The 20,957-nt window shown below is 43.4% G+C and overlaps 1 protein-coding gene across 1 annotated transcript in view; it reads left to right on the top strand.

The window, feature by feature from the left end:
* The window catches only part of eif2b3 (eukaryotic translation initiation factor 2B, subunit 3 gamma), a 29,779-nt gene extending 14,149 nt beyond the window's left edge, over window positions 1–15,630 (top strand). The window contains exons 6-12 of the mRNA XM_076745651.1: window positions 3,552–3,641; window positions 7,475–7,611; window positions 7,816–8,006; window positions 8,301–8,363; window positions 8,536–8,684; window positions 12,231–12,334; window positions 15,387–15,630. Coding sequence (XP_076601766.1) covers window positions 3,552–3,641; window positions 7,475–7,611; window positions 7,816–8,006; window positions 8,301–8,363; window positions 8,536–8,684; window positions 12,231–12,334; window positions 15,387–15,439 — 787 coding nt within the window. The 3' untranslated portion in view covers window positions 15,440–15,630. The remainder of the gene's footprint in view (window positions 1–3,551; window positions 3,642–7,474; window positions 7,612–7,815; window positions 8,007–8,300; window positions 8,364–8,535; window positions 8,685–12,230; window positions 12,335–15,386) is intronic.
* Window positions 15,631–20,957: the final 5,327 nt, after the last annotated feature.

The following is a 20,957-nucleotide window of genomic DNA, read 5'->3' as shown; positions in this document are numbered from 1 at the left end:
GGTTGAGTCATCCTTGCCTGCAGAGGCACTACATTCCTGCTCCCCTTGACACCAAGCTCTACAGCACTCGCAGCAACCAGAAGTCACGTGACGCTGCTGTCAGGAAAAGCAAGATGTTTAGCCTTGTTTGGGAAATGCAAGACGTGCATTGTAGTTGGATTCTGCGAAAAGTGTAAACCAATAAAGTAGCATGTGGCCGGTGCTGAGTGTTTTGAATTAGAAAGTCTAACAACACTTTAAAAAATGGGGAAAAAATGGTTTAGCTTCCAAATACTCAGTGTGAATACCTAATATATAAAATCCCATTTGAGCAAGGTCGTTACTTGGTGCAGACAATTTAGGATTCAAGGTGAAGAGGGTCTGAATTTTGGGGGTTTAAGGAAAAACAAAATGTTTATTAAAAATGTTTGTTACCAGGTTGATGCCATCCTTTGTCTTAGCGCCACGTCAAACTATTTTTGCTATTGCTTGGCAGTCGATTTTATTTCCTGCATCAGAAACTCATAGTGATAGCTGCAGTCGCTACTGAAGGGTATCCCACAGTGTTTTATAGTGGAGACGCTCCGGCTCACTTGAAATAAAGAGAGCCTCTGCTAAAATCAATTTTCTGAAAAGTAATAATGGGCTGTCGAAGTTTCTTGGAACGTGGGCAGCCTCTGCATATCTGAAGATGGAGGTGACTGATCCGTCTGGTTCGGCTCAGCTTTTGACTGATTGCTCACATTGTACTTTTGCTGTGTGGATTTTCACACGTTGGGAAAAATACAGACAAACAGCCACAATCAAGTGCTCATATGTGAGGAAAACAACCTCAGTGGTGTGAGACACCAGGCTAAAGTTAGTTTGATAATCATCAGGTTTTTACCCAGTAGAGTCTGCATGGAGCTGAAGCGATCATATTGATCTGCTTGATTGATATCTCTGAGGTCAGATTGGGTGAACTGGGCACAATAAGCTCTTGATTAAAAGTCCTGCAGAGCATGGTTTTATTGTGAATGAAAACCCTTCACATCACTTTTAAGGGCACCTGTTCCTCCTCACGCTCACTCTCTTCCCGCCTCTCTCTCTCTCTCTCGCTCACCCGCAGGTGCCAAACAGTGATGTCACATGCTGGGTGTTCCCATAAATTCCACTTTAAGCCCACGATACACACACACACACACACACACACAGGCACTCAGGCACACACGGGAAATGTTGTATGAATAAATACATTTGACAAACACCCACAGAGCGTGTCTCTGTGTGTGCACGCACATGTGTTTTTATGCTTTTGAATAAAATACCTTAACACAGATGGACACACACACCGTTTGATTTATGGCTTTCAGCATCTGGTTGTAAAATATGTGTGACCAAGCAATCCTCCTGAGTCACTCTAGTTATACTGCAAGCCTGGTGAGGAGACGGGGAGAGAGGGTCGAACGGAGATGACAGGAGAGAGCTGGAGAATGGAGAAAAGAGTTGATGATGAAATGAAGAGGAAGAGAAAGAAAGTGTGTAGGTGAAGTGTGTGTCGTCGTACAGGGCTCATTCAGCCCCGTGCTGTTTTCAGTATCCTGTCCTGAATCATTGCAGATCATTTTTTTAACATTTATTTTTTCATTATTGGTCATTTCTATGCACATGTGAAGAGGTGCTCCCAGTGAAGGAGAATTTTAGGCCTTTATTGTGTTAAATCAAGCTTCATTTTGTGTTTCAAGAAATACTTAAAATACTTTTATTGTGGAATGTTTCCCACCTTTAATATTAGCTGTTTGTACAGAAGCAGAGAATATTTCAAATACACCAAATTTTTTAGTGTACTGTCCTGTTTATGTAACCATTTTTTACTCCTGGCAATGCTGGCCCCATTACTGGTACTGCTGGTCTTGATGTGTAGCCAGTTTGGTTAACCAGTACTGGTGGCTCTGGTTAAAACAATAGAGGAAACGGTTTGCTTGGCAAGTGTTTCTATAACTCAATAAGGTCAAAACTCATAAAGTGGAGAAACATAACAAATACACATGCTTCCATTCAGGCCATGATGGGTCCAATGATCTGAATCGCATGCCATGAACTTTTCAGGCACCAGATATCAACACAGCTAAACACCTCCGCCATCATCGTCAAAACACTAAATTAGGGGAATACCTTTGGGACGAATGATGTTAATCTCTCCCGTAGAGTTTCAAGGACTTTCACAATCAAGGCCAAAAAGCTCTGGAGTTGTTTAGTCAACTTGTCGTGGCCCAGCACCTCTCGAAGGCATTTGTATTTTATGTGTTTGTCAGGCGAGCACAACATTGACTCAGACATTACCGTGCTAAGATATTAGCCAAGATTGCAGTGTTGCATGAATATTTTGGTGATGGCCACACTGCTGGCAGAAGGGAGAAGTGTCAGAATTTATATTTCTGGCTGCACTGGGACATGATGTCAAATTCCAGATTTTTTTTTTCCTATTAGTTTGCTGTTCGCCATTAGTTTGTATTGATTTGAGTCTGAAATTATCAGTCAGCTTGCTCAGATCTGAACATGACTGCAAACAGTGAACATTCTGTCTGCTTTTAATCTTGTCATCGTTATTGTTGTGTGGTAATGAGACGCAGGCTTTTCAAATCAATCTGCTTTTACAGCTTTAAAAATCTAAATCACTGCAGCATGCTTTTGAAAAATGGCTAGCAGTAATGGAAGGTATATGTGATTTAGAGTAAATGGTCTTGAACATGTGAAAGCAGTGGTACGGTCCTTTCAGGAACAATGCACCCCACAGTTTTTATTATGCAGTGAGTGAAAGGGCAGGGGAAGAGGAGGATGGGTCGTCACAGAGGATGAAGGGGTGAGGGTGGACTTGTTTATTGAATCCTGCAGTATAAAATGGTTTTCTTTGACTCTCGCTTCGTAAATGTCACATGTTCAAACTCAAGCCAATGTATGTTGTATAATGTGTGAGTGAGTGAATGCATGGGTGTGTGTGTCTGCATGTGTGTGCCCCCCCCCCCCCCCAGTCAACATAAACCTGTCTCATGGCAGCAGCTCAGTGGGGCGACATATACGGTAGCTGACAGAGGACAATAGACAGATGTCACTTTTCTTTGACTTTTATGTAAGAGTATGGCCGTGTCTGGTTTCCATCAAATGTTCCTGTCCTATGAGCAAAGCGGAGGTAAATTAAAAGGGCTTTCAGTAAATGAGAAGCGAACATAAAACATAAAAACAGCAGGTGATGAAAAGAATCAAAGCAAATTGTCCTCTGAGTAGCAGCCAGGGTATAGCTGTTCGTCGTGAAATGGGTGTGTGTGTGTGTGTGTGTGTGTGTGTGTGTGTGTGTGTGTGTGTGTGTGTGTGTGTGTGTGTGTGTGTGTGTGTGTGTGTGTGTGTGGTGCGGTGGGGACTCCACATTTGTCCATTCTGCTGTATTCTTTCAGCCTTTATGTGAAAAATATCAGAGACGGTTCTTTTTTTTTGCTCTGTGTGATGGTTTTGCAAAGCAAGCTAACAGGCTGCTTATATGAAAAGTCCATTTTGTGATCATTTTCCTCCTTTGACCGTTTGTCTTTCATCCACAGACATCCCAGGATGCACATCAAAACAGGCCTTGTGGACGCCCACCTCTATTGTCTGAAGAAAGCAGTGGTGGACTTTCTCGCTGATAACAAGTGAGTTCTTTACTTATTTGTCAATATGAACATAGGATTGAATGTGTAATTTCACAATCAGCAATCCAACTGTGAATTTTAACCCCAAATCTTTCAAAATAATGTGAAAATGACCAGTTCGTGTCTGCAGTACACGCACATACTTGAACCCACACAGTCAAACAGACATTCACATTCGCTGCTTAATCTGTAGCAAGTGTTAAACATGGTTACATGGTGTGTAAGGCTTTGAAAGGTCCTGTTAGCAGGGTATTCTAGTGAGGTGTTAATTTGTTTTACTATGTGCTACTGAGGCAGGCTGTTAGGCCTTTAGCCTCTGAAGTGGAGCAGTGTCACAGGGAGCCCTCTGTAGCCGCCAGGCGTTAGATGCATGTTTAGACTCTGAAAAAACAATGCATGTATATGATCCATCAGCTCATATTACACTGAACAAAAATATAAATGCAACTCTTTTGTTTTTGCTCTCATTTTGCATGAGCTGAACTCAGAGATCTAAAATATTTTCTTTATGCACAAAAAAAAACATTTCTCTCAAATATTGTTCACAAATCTGCCTAAATCTGTGTTAGTGAGCACCTCACAGGTGTGGCATATCAAGATGCTGATTAGACAGCATGAATATTGCACAAGTGTGCCTTAAGCTGGCCACAATAAAAGGCTGGGACTCTGAAATGTTCAGTTTTACCACACAATGCCACAGATGTCGCAAGTTTTGAGGGAACGTGCAATTGGCATGCTGACTGCAGGAATGTCCACCAGAGCTGCTGCCCGTGAATTGGATGTTCATTTCTCTGCCGTAAGCCGTCTCCAAAGGCATTTCAGACAGTTTGGCAGTACATCCAACCGGCCTCACAACCGCAGACCACGTGTAACCACACCAGCCCAGGACCTCCACATCCAGCATGTTCACCTCCAAGATCATCTGAGACCAGCCACCCGGACAGCTGCTGCAACAATCGGTTTGCATAACCGAAGAATTTCTGCACAAACTGTCAGAAACCATCTCAGGCAAGCTCGTCGTCCTCAGCGGGGTCTCGACCTGATTGCAGTCCGTCGTCGTAACCGACTCAGTGGGCAAATGCTGACATTCAATGGCGTCTGGCACATTGGAGAGGTGTTCTCTTCACGGATGAATCCCGGTTTTCACTGTTCAGGGCAGATGGCAGGCTGCGTGTGTGGCAGTGTGTGGGTGAGCAGTTTGCTGATGTCAACGTTGTAGATCGAGTGGCCCATGGTGGCGTTGGAGTTATGGTATGGGCAGCCGTATGTTATGGACAACAAACACAGGTGCTTTTTATTGATGGCATTTTGAATGCACAGAGATATCGGATGAGATCCTGAGGCCCGTTGTTGTGCCATTCATCCACGACCATCACCTCATGTTGCAGCATGATAATGCACGACCCCACGTTACAAGCATCTGTACACAATTCCTGGAAGCTGAAAACATCCCAGTTCTTGCATGGCTAGCAAACTCACCGGACATGTCACCCATTGAGCATGTTTGGGGCGCTCTGGATCGGCATATACGACAGCGTGCTCCAGTTCCTGCCAATGTCCAGCAACTTCACACAGCCATTGAAGAGGAGTGGACCAACATTCCACAGGCCACAACCAACAACCTGATCAACTCTATGCGAAGGAGATGTGTTGCACTGCGCAAGGGAAATGGTGGTCATCTTGATATGCCACACCTGTGAGGTGGGATGGATTATCTCGGCAAAGGAGAAGTGCTCACTAATACAGATTTAGACAGATCTGTGAACAATATTTGAGAGAAATGGGATTTTTTTGTGTATACGAAAATGTTTTAGATCTTTGAGTTCAGCTCATGATAAATGGGAGCAAAAACAAAAGTGTTGCGTTCATATTTTTGTTCAGTGTATAATCGTTTGCACTTAAACTTGGTGTTAGCAATGAAATAATGAAATTCGATATGGGTGTACCAATACAGCCACGCCATTATTCAGGGCAATTCGCAAAAGGCCTCATGGTTTGAAGTAGGCATTGAAGTAGAAAATTACTTATTCCTCCTCATGTGTATGATGTGCAAAAACATCAGATTCTTGCCCTCAGTAAGATTAACTAAACAATACAGTATAAAATGCTTTGACAAGAACGTTCTCATAGTAATAAAGAGTGAATGTTGGAACGTGGTTGGGTACAACGCTTAGTTATTTCCAGAGTGAAGATGGTAACGTGATCTTCAGAAGTGGCCTGATTGCCAGAAAAAAAGAAGGAAAATAAGACATTGGAAATCAGCCTGTCTGAGCTACTTGTCATTGCAGCAAACATCAGAGGAGCTTGTCAAAAACACATAATTGAATAACCACCCCAGCAATGAAAGGCGATCTATATGCAGCATGCTCATTATCTCGGAGCAGGAGAGAACACCAAAGCAGCGACTTTTAAAAAGGATTCTTGATAGCATTTCACTCTGCTCTGCCGGCATAACCAACTGATGCTGCAATGCATATTTAAACAACATAATGTGTATTAATATCACAGAATGTTGTTCCACAGCCACGTTAAACAGTCATTAGATCCTGCTCTGCCCTCCAGTCGATATTAGCTCAGGAGAAGTCTTATCTCATCCTTTCGACCATTATTCTAAGTTTTTGTCAAACAGTGCACACTTGAAGGGAAGATCTGGAGTAGCACATTAAAGCCTGCTGACAGAAATATCAAGCATGTTTGATAAGGACCGGACTAGATCCTGACGCATTCCGGACAAGGTTGCAAGCTCATGAACAGCACGATGCCAAACTTCTCAAAACAGGGTGGTGACGAGACTTTGCCCATGTGTGACATGTTTTTTGGAAACACTAGAAAGTGGGCACTTGGCTAAAAGTTAGATTCTGGGAGTCTTTTTTTTGCCCAGTTTTACATTTTTACAATTTTAAATGGAGTGTGTCCTCATCGTGCTAGTTTCAGTTAAAACATAAATAAATCCAAAGCCAAGCCAACAAGCACAAATCTCCCAGCTATGCTCCATCTATTCATCCACGCTGAATACTTTTGGTTAAGGCGAGGGACACACTTGAATATAGTAATTTGCCGTAGAGATGTAGATATAAATCTCACATCATTACATCACTAACGCACCCTCTGCCGCCACCATATATCATCTCTGTTGTTAGATGACTCATTCCTTTCTTAAGCTCTTTTCTCGGACTTTCTTTTCACAGCTCATCTCTCTCTCTCTCTCTCTCTCTCTCTCTCTCTCTCTCTCTCTCTCTCTCTCTCTCTCTCCTCCGTGCTCTTTCTCTGTCTCTTGCTCAAGGAGAGAAATGGACAGAGTAACTGTTGTTTTTCTCCTGTCATTCAGATGGAAATTCTAATCTCCCTTTAAAAGAAAGTAAGAGAGGGCAAGTGACGGGGGGGAGGTGGGAGGGGGCGTGGGGAAGGAACACAGAGCACAGCGCAGTGCAAAGAGGAGGAAGAAGAAGTTAAGATGGGGAAGTTCCTCCTGTTTTACAAAGAGAGAGACTTGAAGCAGGGTTCAGCTTCACCTGCTTATCATGAGAGTCATATTTTTCCATTACTTAAAGTTCCTAAGGAGCACATAACTACTGCTGGAAAGATAATATAGATATACACCTACTTATATTATGGCCTGGATCAATACTCTCTAACTGAATTAATACATTACCAAGACATCAGCACCATGAAGTAGTGCAGCATCAGACTTCAGCAGCTAAATGTTTGAATGGATTTATTCGCTTTAGGATGTCTGTTTGTTCAAAGTTGTCCCTGTTTCTGACATGACCTTGACCTTTTTCCACTCCAATTTGAGCACAAATTGAAGTAAAGCCTTTCGTCTCATATCATAGGTCCATCTCATCAATCCGTGGCGAGTTGGTACCATATTTGGTGCGCAAGCAGTTTTCCAAAACAACCAACAGTCAGAAAATCAAAGACGACGCAGAGGATCAGAACCAGAAGAAGAACGACGGCTCTACAAGCCACGGTCAGTGTTTGCACACGTCGCGTCTTCGCACATCAAAGTCAGAGGAAAGACACTTTTATCAGTCACACCGCTGTAAGCTATTTAAAACCAGAGAACTTGCTTTAACAAGCTGACAAAAAAAACAATAACTAAATGCAAAATCTCCCAAAACAGTGTGTGTGCATCATCATTTGAACTCTGTTCTTCCTCCTCTCCACGTCCCAGAGCTCCTCATCTCATCACGAGACGAGCCTCTCCTCCAGCTGGCCCAGGAGCGCTCCTGTTGGAACGACCACCGCGGTGACATGAGCGAGGCTTACCACGGAGGGAAGCTCCGCTGCTACGTTCACATTATGGATGAGGGCCCTTGCTACCGCGTCAACACGTTAGCTGCTTACATAGAAGCAAACCGACTGGTGAGTCTGATGTCGGCCTGCTCCTTTCAGGGTTTTTTATTTCGAACGTGTACGTTTTCAGTGCCTGGATGTGTACATGTATACGTGGCTTTAATTTCATGACATAAAGTATTAGAACTGCAGAGATTAGTCTGGTTTTAGCCTCTTAAATCTAACAATTTGTCGTTTTTGCTTGGTTTATGTGACAGCCAATTGAACATCTTAAAGTTTTGGATTGTTAGTCAGTCGCAGAAAAGCTAATTGCAATGGACTTTTCATCTCATGTCTCCCCCTCTCGTGTCTTCATCCCACTAGGCCCCGAAGCTGTTTGAGGAGCCAGCAGTCCACCCATCTGCTGTCATTTCTGAGAGATGTCAGGTCAGTATAATGCAGAAGAGGTACCACAAGTCAGATTCACGGTTCAGATTTCTGTTATCTTACATTTTCCTCTGAATTCGCAGTTTTAGTAATTGTCCTTCATCACAGCTCACTTTACATCTGTGTAATATTACTGTTTGTGTGTGTGTTTGTGTGTTCTCGCTGCTCTCAGATGGGATCAGACAGTATGATCGGAGCGCTGTGCCAGGTAGCAGATAAGACTTCCATTAAGCGGTCCACCATCGGAAACTCCACCACCGTCAAAGAGAAGGTCAAAGTTACCAACTCCATCGTCATGCACGGGGTTACCATCGAGGAGGGGTGAGAACACACACGAGTACAAAACACATGCACACACTCGTTGACGAGAAACACTTCTGTGAATACATTAATTTAGCTGGAAAAAGAATTTCACCTTCAAGGCATGTTTATGAATTAAAGTCAGCTTTTGTTCGGTGTTCGGTTAGTACATGCATACAGTGTGAGGAAAATGAGTGGAATTCAGTAAACAAAGATTTCAAAATAAAATCTTATCTTGCCAGGACAAAACTTGTATGAACACCTTTAAGTTACATGCACATTTTCATAGTTTTACATTACATATCTTCCCAATGATTTTTGTGGGTGCTCCGCTGTGCAAACGTGTGTGTGTCAGGAAGATGCTTGTGCATGTGTGTGTCCGTTGATGGGAGGTGCAGCAGGTTTTGTTTTCTGTTCTCTGTGGGGTCAAACAGGGAGCGCTGAGTTAACAATGCATCTATTGGTGTGCAACCAGCCAGAGATCAGTTCCAAACAAACACAAAGCTGCTGAACTGAAACACACAACATCCATATATTGCATTTAACTGCTAATTTACTCGCCTTTAGCAAGTTTCCCACTGCTTATGGAATTTGTGGAACACAGTGGGGGCTTAAAAGATGAAGTTCAAACAGCAAAAGTTGGGGCTATTTGATTATTCCCTTTTTGAAGTTACGTAGCGTTGAAATGATTGATTGATTGATTGATTACTATATTGATTAGCAGCTAATCAAATGCCAGAAAATGTGTTGAATTCCAATTTGATAATCTATTAAGTCATTCTTACATGAACCCTTAATTCTCATTTTAAGTAGCTTCAAGTTTGGCTACAGGATCATCTCAAGAAGAAAGGTCTTGTACATAATTTTGTACACTTTAACCCCAAAATTCAACCGGGCATGATGTAAAGACCAGCTTTTAGTAACTTTGTATTATGCGTCTTGTTGTGCTTCTCTCGTTTGTGTAGTGCTGTCGTGTGGGCATTTTAATTGAGACCTGCCAAAGGGATTGCAGATGAAAATTAGCTTTAAGCTAACTCTAATGTAATGCATCAAATGTTAACATTTATGTTTCACATTGTGCATGGTCCTTACAAATAAAATGAAATATATAAGTAAGGGAAAGCATTTTTGTGTGCCTTCAGGTGAAATATCACCTAAATGAAAATGGAAGGAGGAACAGTTGCAGCTTGAGGAAACTCAGAAGGCCCATGCAGGACATACAGATCCTGTATTTGTCACGTTATGATTTCGCTTGTGGAGGACTGAAAACCCCGTCTGAATGGTCATGTGTCGTGATTAGCCACGTTGCTCATCAGGACTGTCAAATGCAGCCTGTAGATAAAGCGGTCAAAATGGCTGCTTTGTTGCAACAAGAGAGGATTTGTACAAAGAGCGTCAGTCGCTACTGTAGAATTAGCATGTAGATTGATCTGCTCAGTCTCTTAGCCAGAAACCGTGGTGGAAAGAGACTCATCTTGGCCTCAAGTCTGGATTTTAATGCACTTATTCACAGGCTCCTTTTCTTTTATCTCAATTTCTTACTCCTCCCTCTCTTTTCTCTCCATCAAGGCCTCAACTCCATCTCTCTCCTCTCTCTCTTTCTGTCTCTCTCCATCTCTTCTTAAGCCTTTCAGGGACCCCGGCCAGCCAGCATGGGGACCCTCATCATGCCCATGTAGGTGCACGCACAAAGGCATGAAAGAACGAGAGAGACAGGAGAAGGGAAGAAAGAAGCGAGGGGAAAGCAAGCTAGCACGCAAGAAAGAAATTGCAATTCTTTCTTTTCTTTCTTTTTTTTTCGGGGACATAAGAAGGAAGGAGAAAGAAGGAAAGAAAGAGCCAGTGTGAGGGGATTAGCAGACCCCGGCCATGTCGCAGAAACCCCTCGCATTTCTGGTTTCTTTGTTTGGAGCTGACCAGAACTTGTTGACAAAGCGCTGCGTGTTTGGGAAGGGGGGTAGTAGGGGTCAACTTTCCAGGGGGGTTGGCACAGGAGGTGGGGGTTGACGTGCGTGTGTGTGTATATATATGTGTGTGTGTGTGTGTGTGTGCGTGCGTGCGTGAGAGCGAGAGAGAGAGAGAGGGGGAGGATGGGGGGGTCATGGCAAGGAGGAGCCCTGGTGTTAGTAATTAGTGGTGTTTCAGCTCCGAAGCTTCTTTGGTGGTCTCTCTCTCTCTCCCTCTCTCTCTAATGTTTCAAAACTCTGAATCTTGTAATCTCCCATCACCAACTACCACCGCCACCTCCTAGGTAGTCACTTACACACACACACACACACGCGCACACACACACACACACTCCTTTCTCCCTCTCCCTCCAGGCCTAACCACCTGAATAGAATGGGCCAATACAAACCTGTCTGTTTGTGAGGCGCAGAGGGCCAAGTGTGTGTGCGTCACTGCCTGGGCAAGACCAACATGTGTTCTCCACCGGGCTCCCCAAGCTACTGAAGCACACACTCTCAAACACACACACCTACACATACACGCCCTTCACGGTTAGCCGACACAGGACACACTGTCTGTGTCAAGACTGTCTGTGTCTCCCCTCCAAGAATTTTATGGCGATGGTTTGGCTGAATGTGAGCGTGCACGGTGGGTCGGCAGCGCCAGCTCAGGTGGGACTTTAGGATTAGGCCAACAATATCAACCCACGCACACGTGCAACACAGCTCGGGCCGCTGTTGTTCTCATATATGCTAATGTCGTGTCATTTAGTTCAGTTGATTGGGTACGTTTGAGCCTTCGGAGCAGGTGGGAGGATCCCTGACGGGAAAACAAGCTTCCTACTGTCAGTTTGACCTCCAGTGTGGCGCTCACTCCACAACTGTGCGAGTAGAGAAGCTGAACAGCCAACAGTGGAAGGCTGTGGCCGCACTGTTCGGCTCCCAGTATGAATGATCTTCACTGAGTGTGTGAGCGTGTGCTCAAGGTACGAGGAAGAAAATGAGTGTGAACCATAAACATGTTCGAATCTCCTGTGGGCCCGAAGAGCAAACAGGGGAGCCGGAAAATCGTGTTTGAACACCACCAAACCTATCCCAGCAAAATATGAATCTTTAATTACTCCAGAGTTTGTAAAGTATGGGCTTGTACCAGAAATGAGCCACTGGCTCAGCACTTTCAGGCCCGCACGCACTAACTCAAGGTTTGAGGATATTATTGAGTGGCTGTGAATGTTTCATTGTTGACAATTTTGTTTCTTTGCGCCTTAAAATTGAACCAAGTTTTTAGCTTGTGACACATTAAAATGAAGCGGTATCTTTTTGTCACCCCACATCACTGGTTATGCTCTTAATGTGGACATGAGTTCTAAATGAATGTTTTATCTGAAGGGTTTTTAGAGATCATAACAGGTGAAAGTATTAACTTTTCTGCTGGGAAGAAAAAGTGTTTGTGACAGAAATACCAATTTTTTTCTTTATGTTCCTTTTTATTATCTTGTGACCCCTCAGACTTTTCTTGAGGGTCACAACACACAGGTTGGGAGCTACAGCTACAGAAAATATAAGCAGAATGTGATTAATGTAATTTGTGTGTGCATGTGTGTGCGTGTGTGATTTCTAGGTGTAACATCCAGGGCAGTGTGATTTGCAGTAATGCTGTCATCGGCCGAGGAGCAGACCTCAAATACTGTCTGGTGGGAAACGGACAACGGATCGAACCAGAGGGTGAGGTCCCCCACCATGAACACACACACACAAAAAAAAAAACTTCATTCCTACTCCTCCTTTCTTTATGGATTGCGCCTTGCATTTAATTTTTTCTCACAGCAGCGACATGCACAGACATGTTGACACGCTGTTGGTTTAACTTAAAAAAACAACCATAAACCTGCTGCTTATATTTTAGCCAGCTAGCTTGCTAGCTAAGATCGGTTCATGTGATAGCATAATATAAGGAAATATTGCACGATGTGATGCGAATGGAATGAGCTGCATGTTGTTCAGAGGGGACCTGGAGCCCTCACACAACAGAAACAATACATTTGGATGCTGCAGTGACATAAGGCATCATTTATTTTTTTAACAGCTCTCATCTGCTCCATCTCTGTGTCCTGCAGAGGCATGACTATCAAAGTTTGGATGATGCGGTTATTTAATTTAGCCTAACTTTAGCAATCATGAGCTTTTCATATTTTCGCAGCACAGCCAAAGGCGAATGGGCTTTGCACAGGTAACTTCACCCGGCCTCGTGCACGTCCTCGTCTCAAAGTCGCTGTTAGCTCACGATGCCTTGCTCAGCAACCTCTCGCCTCATTAGTCCAACTGAATGTACATTATAGCGTTTAAGCCATTTGAATATAGCCAAACAAACAGGAACTGATCATTTTGCATTCCCAAATCAAATCAACTGGATGCTGAAAGGACGGACAGAATAAACAAAGGCTGGACAAAATAACAGAAACACCTTACATTATTACACCATTCGGTACAACAGTTTATCCGCTGAAGCTCGTCATGTCCATGTTTTGTTGTTGCTATTATTTTGTCCGCCCCCAGTCCTTCTCTTTGGCTGACTCAGATAACGTGGTAACGTACGTGTGTGGCATCTGTTTGTAAGTGCCAAGTGTTCGAGCCCACTAGGAAAGTTTCTTAATTCTGAAGTCTGTGTGATAGAGAGATTTGTCAGAGATTTTTTTTATTTCCTTAATCCTCTTGTCCCCAAAGCTAGCTCGGTGTATGTGTGTGTGTGTGTGTGTGTGTGTCTGTGTGTCTGTGTGTCACATTGATGGAGAGGTTAGAGAGCAGGGCCAGAACAGGACCACCCGGAATTCAACAGCAGCAGCCTCCAGCCACATCCAACACACTCTCACACACACACACACACACGCACATATAGAGAAAGAGAGAGCGAGCTCAGCTACCAGACTGAGCAGCCTAATTGAGTGAACAACAGGGTGCTCTAAGTAACAACAGTGTGAATTTGAGCTAAACTCGCCTAAAAATGTTTGAAACCGTAGAGACTTTTCGGAGCATCCAGCGAGCGATCGCTGCGGGCGAACTGATCTCGCTTCAGCTTTTATTGGCAAAGGCTTCTCCCACCGGATAGCAAGGAGCTGCTAACATTATGCTGTTGAAAACAGGAAACGTAGACCCCTGGTTGCATAATTGTTTTGTATACGCTGTATAGCCAAAGTTCAGTCACACAATAGCAAAGTTCTTTATGTCTTTGATGGACATTAAATCTGTCTCGATGTCTCTTACTGTCACTGGGACGCAGACACACTGTTGTTTTAATTGTTTTTTGATTATTAGCTTCTTTCATTTTCTTGTTATCTCTTCTGCTGTAGTGAAGTCAAGTGTATTTAAATAGCCCAAAACCGCACGTTTTCCTCAGCCGGCTTTACAATATGTAGCACGTGCAACAGTTTCTTATTCTTATTCGCAATTTTACTATGGACTCAACAAACCTCCACGACTGACCAGGGGAAATAACCATTAATAATGATAATGAGAACAAAGGGGAATAATGCATTTTTAGTGTCCCGAATTTAAAATAGTCAATCGGCATTGCTGTTTTGAAAAGAATACACAAGTAATCTACTGTAATCCACTTCCAAACATGCCTTGACCGTTCTTGGTGGAATCGCCTTCTGCACGCGTATTGATCAATTCTTACTTTATATTCTATTGTTAGAAAGCACAGTATTGTCTCTCGCCTCCCGTCTAGCTGGCCGACTGTAGACTGCTAAAGACATTACGCACCCACTCTCCTGCTGAAGCTGTTAGCAGCCAAGGACCACCCTGCCAGTCAGACTCACACACACACACACACACATGCACACACACACAGATACAGGCCTGTCAGGTGTTGATATTTTAAAGATCCATACCTTTCCTCTGGGCCCTTTGATAAATACACACATGGAATGAATTGAAACAGTGGACACTCATTAGAGAAGTCCACACTGACACTGCTTCTCTAATGGTGCCCCCTGATTACACTTAACCATGTAAATATGGAAACGCATCGTCTCAATACGTGTGAACACTGCGTTAGTTACGATGAATCAGCAAGCCCGATTTGAGTAACCTTCCTCTCCAGTCACTCCCTCTCCTGCTGTCCCATGCTCCATTTGTCCTCCCCTCCACACAGCAGAGGATAAACTCATTCTGAGCAACAGATTCCTTCACACTAAAACCTGTCTGTGTGGACGGAACATAACTCTCTGCCACCGTTTGCTTTGGATCAGCACCGACGCTCGGAGACGGAGGTCTGCGGGGAGGAGCGGCGGCAGCTCTCCTCATGCTGAACCAGCTTTGGGTTGAGGGAGATAGCGAGAAAATGCTGGCAGACCCAGTTTCAAGCTTCATCTATTTCTTTTTGGGAGGTTCAGGTAGCGGTCAGCGTGACCTAAGTCCTACCACGCGGAAGATTCTGGGACTGATTTCAAATACATGAAAGCACCATACATATGCAAGTTGTAGCCCATTAACTATAAATTACACACATATTCATTTATTTCCCACCTGCCAGGCAGCCACTGTTTCTTCTTCTACCATTCTGCTCATGTGACTCTCAACTTAAAAGGTAACTCAGTACCTCGGTACTCGGTAGCATCGCTTTACTGGCTGTCACTTGACCATTACGGATTTTTTGGTTATCCAGTGTGTTTTGGTACTGATATAAACTTCAGATATCCGGTCAACACAACCAGAAGCAACACTGACCTTTGATTCCTTTTCTGTGTGAATTTCTAAATTTCTCTCCGTTCTCCAGCTGAGAGGACGAACGAGGTCATCGTTGGTACGGACCAGCTGATGGAGATCTAGCTCCCACTGGGGAACGAGTGGAGTCACCTCATTTACCAATCGAAGAGCAGCAGAACACAGAGGACAACTAATTCACCGGCTGACTGACCAATCGGATGCCTGGATGCTACTTTTTGGTTCTACACTCACTCCTCATAAGCTTTTTTGTATATTGTGTCCAAAATAAAGACAAGCGCTTCAAACCCGGAATCAATATGTTGGTGTTTGTTTTGGTTTTTCATCTTTTAGGAATGTCAGTGACAGGTCTTCATGGCATTGGCTGGCAGTGCTCGGTACGTGTTTGTAATTGTTTTACCACACTGGTTATTATCAGAGCTTTACTGTCTCCTAATAGCAGGTCTCAATTACTCAATTTCCCCTGTTTGAGAGGGTGGAGCACAGACTCGAACACGTTCGAATGTGCATGGGTGTTTACACATGCACACACTGTGCAGCTGTGAAGACCAGAGATGGAGAAAAAAAAAAAAGCAGTGGGAGGGGTGACCACAATGGCGTGGGGGTTAAGTTTATTTGTACACAAAAATGGTGTATGTGTAGGCCCCGGACCACCCAGCTTGATCATGTATCAGCTAACACCAACACCCCACCCTCGCACACACTCACACGAACACGGCAGAGGAGGAAACCGACTCGCGGCTGACACTTTTCTTTCTTTTTTCTCCTCTTCTTTCCCTCTCTGCTCCCTTTGCTGTCACAAGATTTATTGCATTCCTCCGGCAGAGCATTTCTTAAATTACAGGTTTGAAGTTCCTTGGTCACGAAGGAACAGGATGAGGACAGGGATGTCTGTGGGGGTGCTTTGTATGTACGTGTGTGTGTGTGATTTACCGTCCTCTGTTTCCTATTGTGTCTGTGGCCTTGCAGGAGTCATTTAGACTGTCTCTTGTGGCCTTATTATGTGATTGTGTGTGTGTGTGTGTGTGTGTGTGTGTGTGTGAGAGAGAGAGAGAGTGATTATGATGTCACGTTGCCCTCCATCTCTACTGTCCTCTAGATGGACTTGTTTTTAGGATTATTCCTTAAAAAAATAAGAATTACTAATGTGGCTTTCATCTATACTGTTCAGTTTATATTTTCGAGAGCTAATCTGCATTAGAATTGTAATAATGTTGAGTCATGACCTCATAAATTTATGTTTTCATCCTGAGTCTGCAGCACAGTTGGACGTACAGCTTTGCTGATGATTCTTGAGGTAGAGTTGCTCAACAGAAGAGCTTCTTGAAGCAGAAATCTGCAACTTTCAACACATTTTCATCCTTCAAAGGGAATTTTATTAAGAAAAAAAAACAATGAAGTACTCCATTTTACTCATAACACACATCAAGACAACTTCACTTGTGGGGTGCTACATGTGAAACAGTTATATAATGTCGTCTATGACTATGGAAGAGCTTTCTAAAGTCTGAGAGTACAACCCTGATGATGTCTTCAGGGTCATCTCGGGTTGGGTTTTCAACCCGGTCTCCTAGAGCGTACGTTAGTTATATGCAGTAGCAAATATGTTGTGGAGCAAACGTCACGCTGTTGGGATACCTTTTTAAACAGATGGACAATAGTTGGGAAAATGATGATTCTGAACATTTTTTAAATGCCCACTCATTTGTTTCATTTGTTTTCAGCCAATGCAACATCTGCTCTTTGTTATGGTTATGCTTTAGGCACAGCAGCAGTTTTGATTATGAATTAGGGAAGGATCATGATCTGGTTTAATACAGAAAAAAGTCGGCAGTGACTTAAAACATGAAACGCAACATTTCACTGAAACTTCAGTCTTTCTCAAACCTTAAACCAAAGTGTTTTTGTTGCTTAAAGATGACCACAGTTTGCCAGAAAGCCAGTGTAACTGGGAATAGGATTTAGTCATATATAAACAGAATTTCTCGGAGACAAGTTTGCATTTTTAGAGGTTGACCCGTACTAGGGAATAAAATTCAGAATATCTCAGGCTCCCAATTTCCCAGTTCCATGCTCCATACAGGTCGAAGCAGGTTTTGAGTTTATTGTGTTCACGTTGGGAAAAGATGATGAAAGATGAAGTAAACTCAACCCAGACAGAATGCTTACTGGAGTGTGTTGATGCACATGGTTTTCCCACAATGCAATGCACAAAGAAAAGCTGCTCACAGCTGGGAAAATTTAGATTGTGTGGTGGTGGTGGCACAGCTCCACCCACAACCCAAAGATCCGAAAAAAACAAAAGAGAAAAAATCTTTAGGACGATATTTTGTTTCTCTTTGTTAGCTTTAATCAGCGGTGACATACATGCTTTTCTCCGCTGGTTGTGTGTACGTGGGCTTAAACATACAACGGTGATTGCTGTGGATCTGAGATACAGCCAGTGGTGTTTCCTCACAGTTCTTTGTATCCAGCTGCGTATCAAAGCATAAAATGCCTTCGACCTACCTGTTAACTTGTGCGCAAATATTGAATTTGACTTTAGTGTTGGCGCTGTGGACCAGAGCAGGTGCAGCCCCATAAAATGTGGTGATTTGAACCACTCAGACAACATCACAGATTTCAGCTTTGAACGACACGATGGAATGCAAAACAAAGAGTCGCACTTTGATTCGACTGGTTTCTTTTACAAGAATACGTTCCATAAATGTGGGTCCCAGGCTGAAAAGATGAACTGCGCAGAAACAAAGTATTCTTTATATGGCCTTTTGGGCCCCACCACAGAACTGTCTTCCCAGAGTGTTTACTGCAGATGTGGCCTCAGCTCACAGACTGAAACTCTTCAGTACTTTTCCATGCCCCTCGTCTTACCTGTGATCATCTTCCTGTTGCATTGTTCAGTATTTAGGTGCAGATGTTATTCTTAAGTGTGCTTTACAAGAAAACAGAGTAGTTGTAGTTGTTTTTTTTCTGCTCTTCTTTTACTTATCTGCCTTGATTTCATTCACATTGTTTACTTCTGTATTTGAAGATACCCCATTTTTCACCCTTGCTCTTTCAGTTATTCGTTTCTATCTTGAGTGACCAGATGGGAAGGTGAAAGGCAACACTTGTAACCTGAGTTTTGAGCTAAAAATCGTGAAAACCAGAGTTAAGGCTCACTTTGTTCGTGCTCTTTGTCTTGACTGCGTTAACCTTTTTAGTGGTCTCACACTCTGACCTCTCTCTTCAACCACATGATGAGATCTGGCAGCCGGGTGTGTTTGGGTAGAGGTTTGTATATTTATCCAAAGACCCCAGAGTCCCCTCAATACAACGCCACCATGGCTGAGTCCGCCCTCTAGCACATACATGTGTTTGCTGGTGTACGTGCACACATGTGTGCAGGCTTACCTGTGTGCGACCACTGTTAATCCTCTGTCACACAACCTTACTGTCGCTGTCTCACACCCCTGTGAGTGAACGCATGCATGTGTGCACACGCGTACGCAAATGTGCACGTTTGCTTTGCAGATCTGGGGATCAGATGTCGAGCCGCAGATCATATATCTGGCTGTCGGCCGCTCTTTGCTTTTGTAGCCGTGAGGAATTTTCTAGCATCTCCACAGAAGATTTTCGTCTAATTATGCATCCCAAACAAATCTATCGAACACCCAAGAGAAGGGAAGTCATCTGTAAAATAAAACATTTTTATGCACAGATTATTATCACTTACTCATTTTGCTGGCAGCACATTTGCCCACAAGATTTGTTTGAACAGGGGTGAACTCCAGCATGCTAATAAACGAGGATGCTCTTGCACCATCTGCAGTGACATTTTAAAACTGGCTTCTTTCATGTCACATCAAAATATGAACTTGCGAGCTTTAAAATCTGCCTCTCCTGCACTCGATGTGTAAGCGCCTTTCTGTGTCTGCGGCGCGTGCTCGTGTGAAATGTGTCGTTTTCAAGCGTCTGTGTGCAGAGTGAATCATGAAGACATGACTTTTTTAGGACATTAATGTCACAGAAGTTGACAGAAGTCTGGAGGTTGAAAGACTTGTTCACATCAGTTTTCAGAGTCTGGGAAAGGACCCAAAGCCTGTTGGGGAAAATTCAAATGGGTGTCAACATTAGATGCTTTTGTCAAGATAAATCCATTATATGACACTTCTGGATGTGTTATCTTGACAGTGTCTCGTGTCTCACATGTACCTCCAAAACACAGTTTTCTAAATCAGATACAGCTGGATGGTTAGTTGATTAAAGGGTCCATTTTCCCAAATCACAAAAAGCATATTTTCCCACTTATCACTAGTGGAGTCTTGCCATGAAGGATTAAGTTTTATGGCCCACAGTTTTGTGATATCCGCCACCTGAATACAAGGGAGGTGAATGGAATTTTGTTTGTGGTGGACAAAGAATTGAAAAATTAGATTAAAAAAAAAAATCAGCATTTTTCACGAAACAATGTTCCAGTTACTCTGAATAATCCAAAGATGCAAATGTCCAACAGGCAATAGTTTCTCTTGGAACTACTTTCTCCTGAAGAAGAAGTTGCAAAGAAAACTGTCCAAAGTAAAGTCTGTGGATTATCTAGAAAGAGTTAGATAAAGTTGAGGAGGAAGTGTTTGACCTTCACCAGTTTTGATTTATGAAGTGAAACGTGGCTGAAGAAATGAACAGAAAACATGCTACCAAATAGTTTGGCTGATGTTTCTTTCACTTTTTCCAGGTGAGTGAAACAAGCATTAACTCTTTAAACCGCGGCCCATCGGTGGGTCAGTCATTACAAACTCAAGCTTTGCAGCCAAGTGTGTTTCTAAAGCAGCAGACGTTTATTGAAGGCTGTAATGGAGATCCCAAAAGTTCCAAATTGTAATGCTGGAATTTGGCAAAACTGTGTATACAATGATGCTCAAAACATCTAAAATATTCACATTTGATGCATTAAATACAGTTTAAATACATCATAAAACTTAAGGGGATAGTTGGAACAAATTTATAAAGAATGTGCATGTATGAGGCTGTCAATTTGTGTGAAATTTAGCAGTTTTAACAACCTTAAAGCTGAGAAACACAACCTAAAAATGTGTGTTAAGGGCTGAAACATGAACATGCTGAGCGCCTTATTCACACATGCTGGTTTCGGAGACGTCCTCTGCGAATACGTGATGTCTTACTTTTGCTTCTGCTGAATCTTAAGGGAGTGGAGGGATATAAAATTAAGAGCTGTAGCTCTACACAGATGGATTGGATGGATGGTGGAGACAAATGTGTGATACATAGGCATATGCAGATGCACAGGGAGGCGGGGTGGAGTCTGAGCTCTGGGTTTGGGGGGGGGGGGGGGGGGGGGTTGGCTGAGTAGCTGGGTGGCTTCATAGCTTGAGGGCTGATCGTGGGTGAGCAAGAGGGAGACAGAGGGAGAGCGAGCGAGCAGGCCACCCAAGTGGCAGTCAGTCAGAAACCTGTGTGTGTTTGCAGCTGACCCCTACACATTAGCACAACACTTCCTCAATTTGTCTTCTGTGTTCTCCGGCCACAAATGAATTTCCTCCCTCCCTCCTTTTTTTCCACACACTACCTTTCAAGATGCCACCCCCCCAAACACACACACACACACACACACACACACACACAC

The sequence above is a fragment of the Chaetodon auriga genome, chromosome 12 (assembly GCF_051107435.1).
Source record: "Chaetodon auriga isolate fChaAug3 chromosome 12, fChaAug3.hap1, whole genome shotgun sequence".
Taxonomy (NCBI): Eukaryota; Metazoa; Chordata; class Actinopteri; order Chaetodontiformes; family Chaetodontidae; genus Chaetodon; species Chaetodon auriga.
The sequence above is the reverse complement of the archived record's forward strand: the minus strand, read 5'-3'. Positions and strand labels throughout refer to the sequence as shown.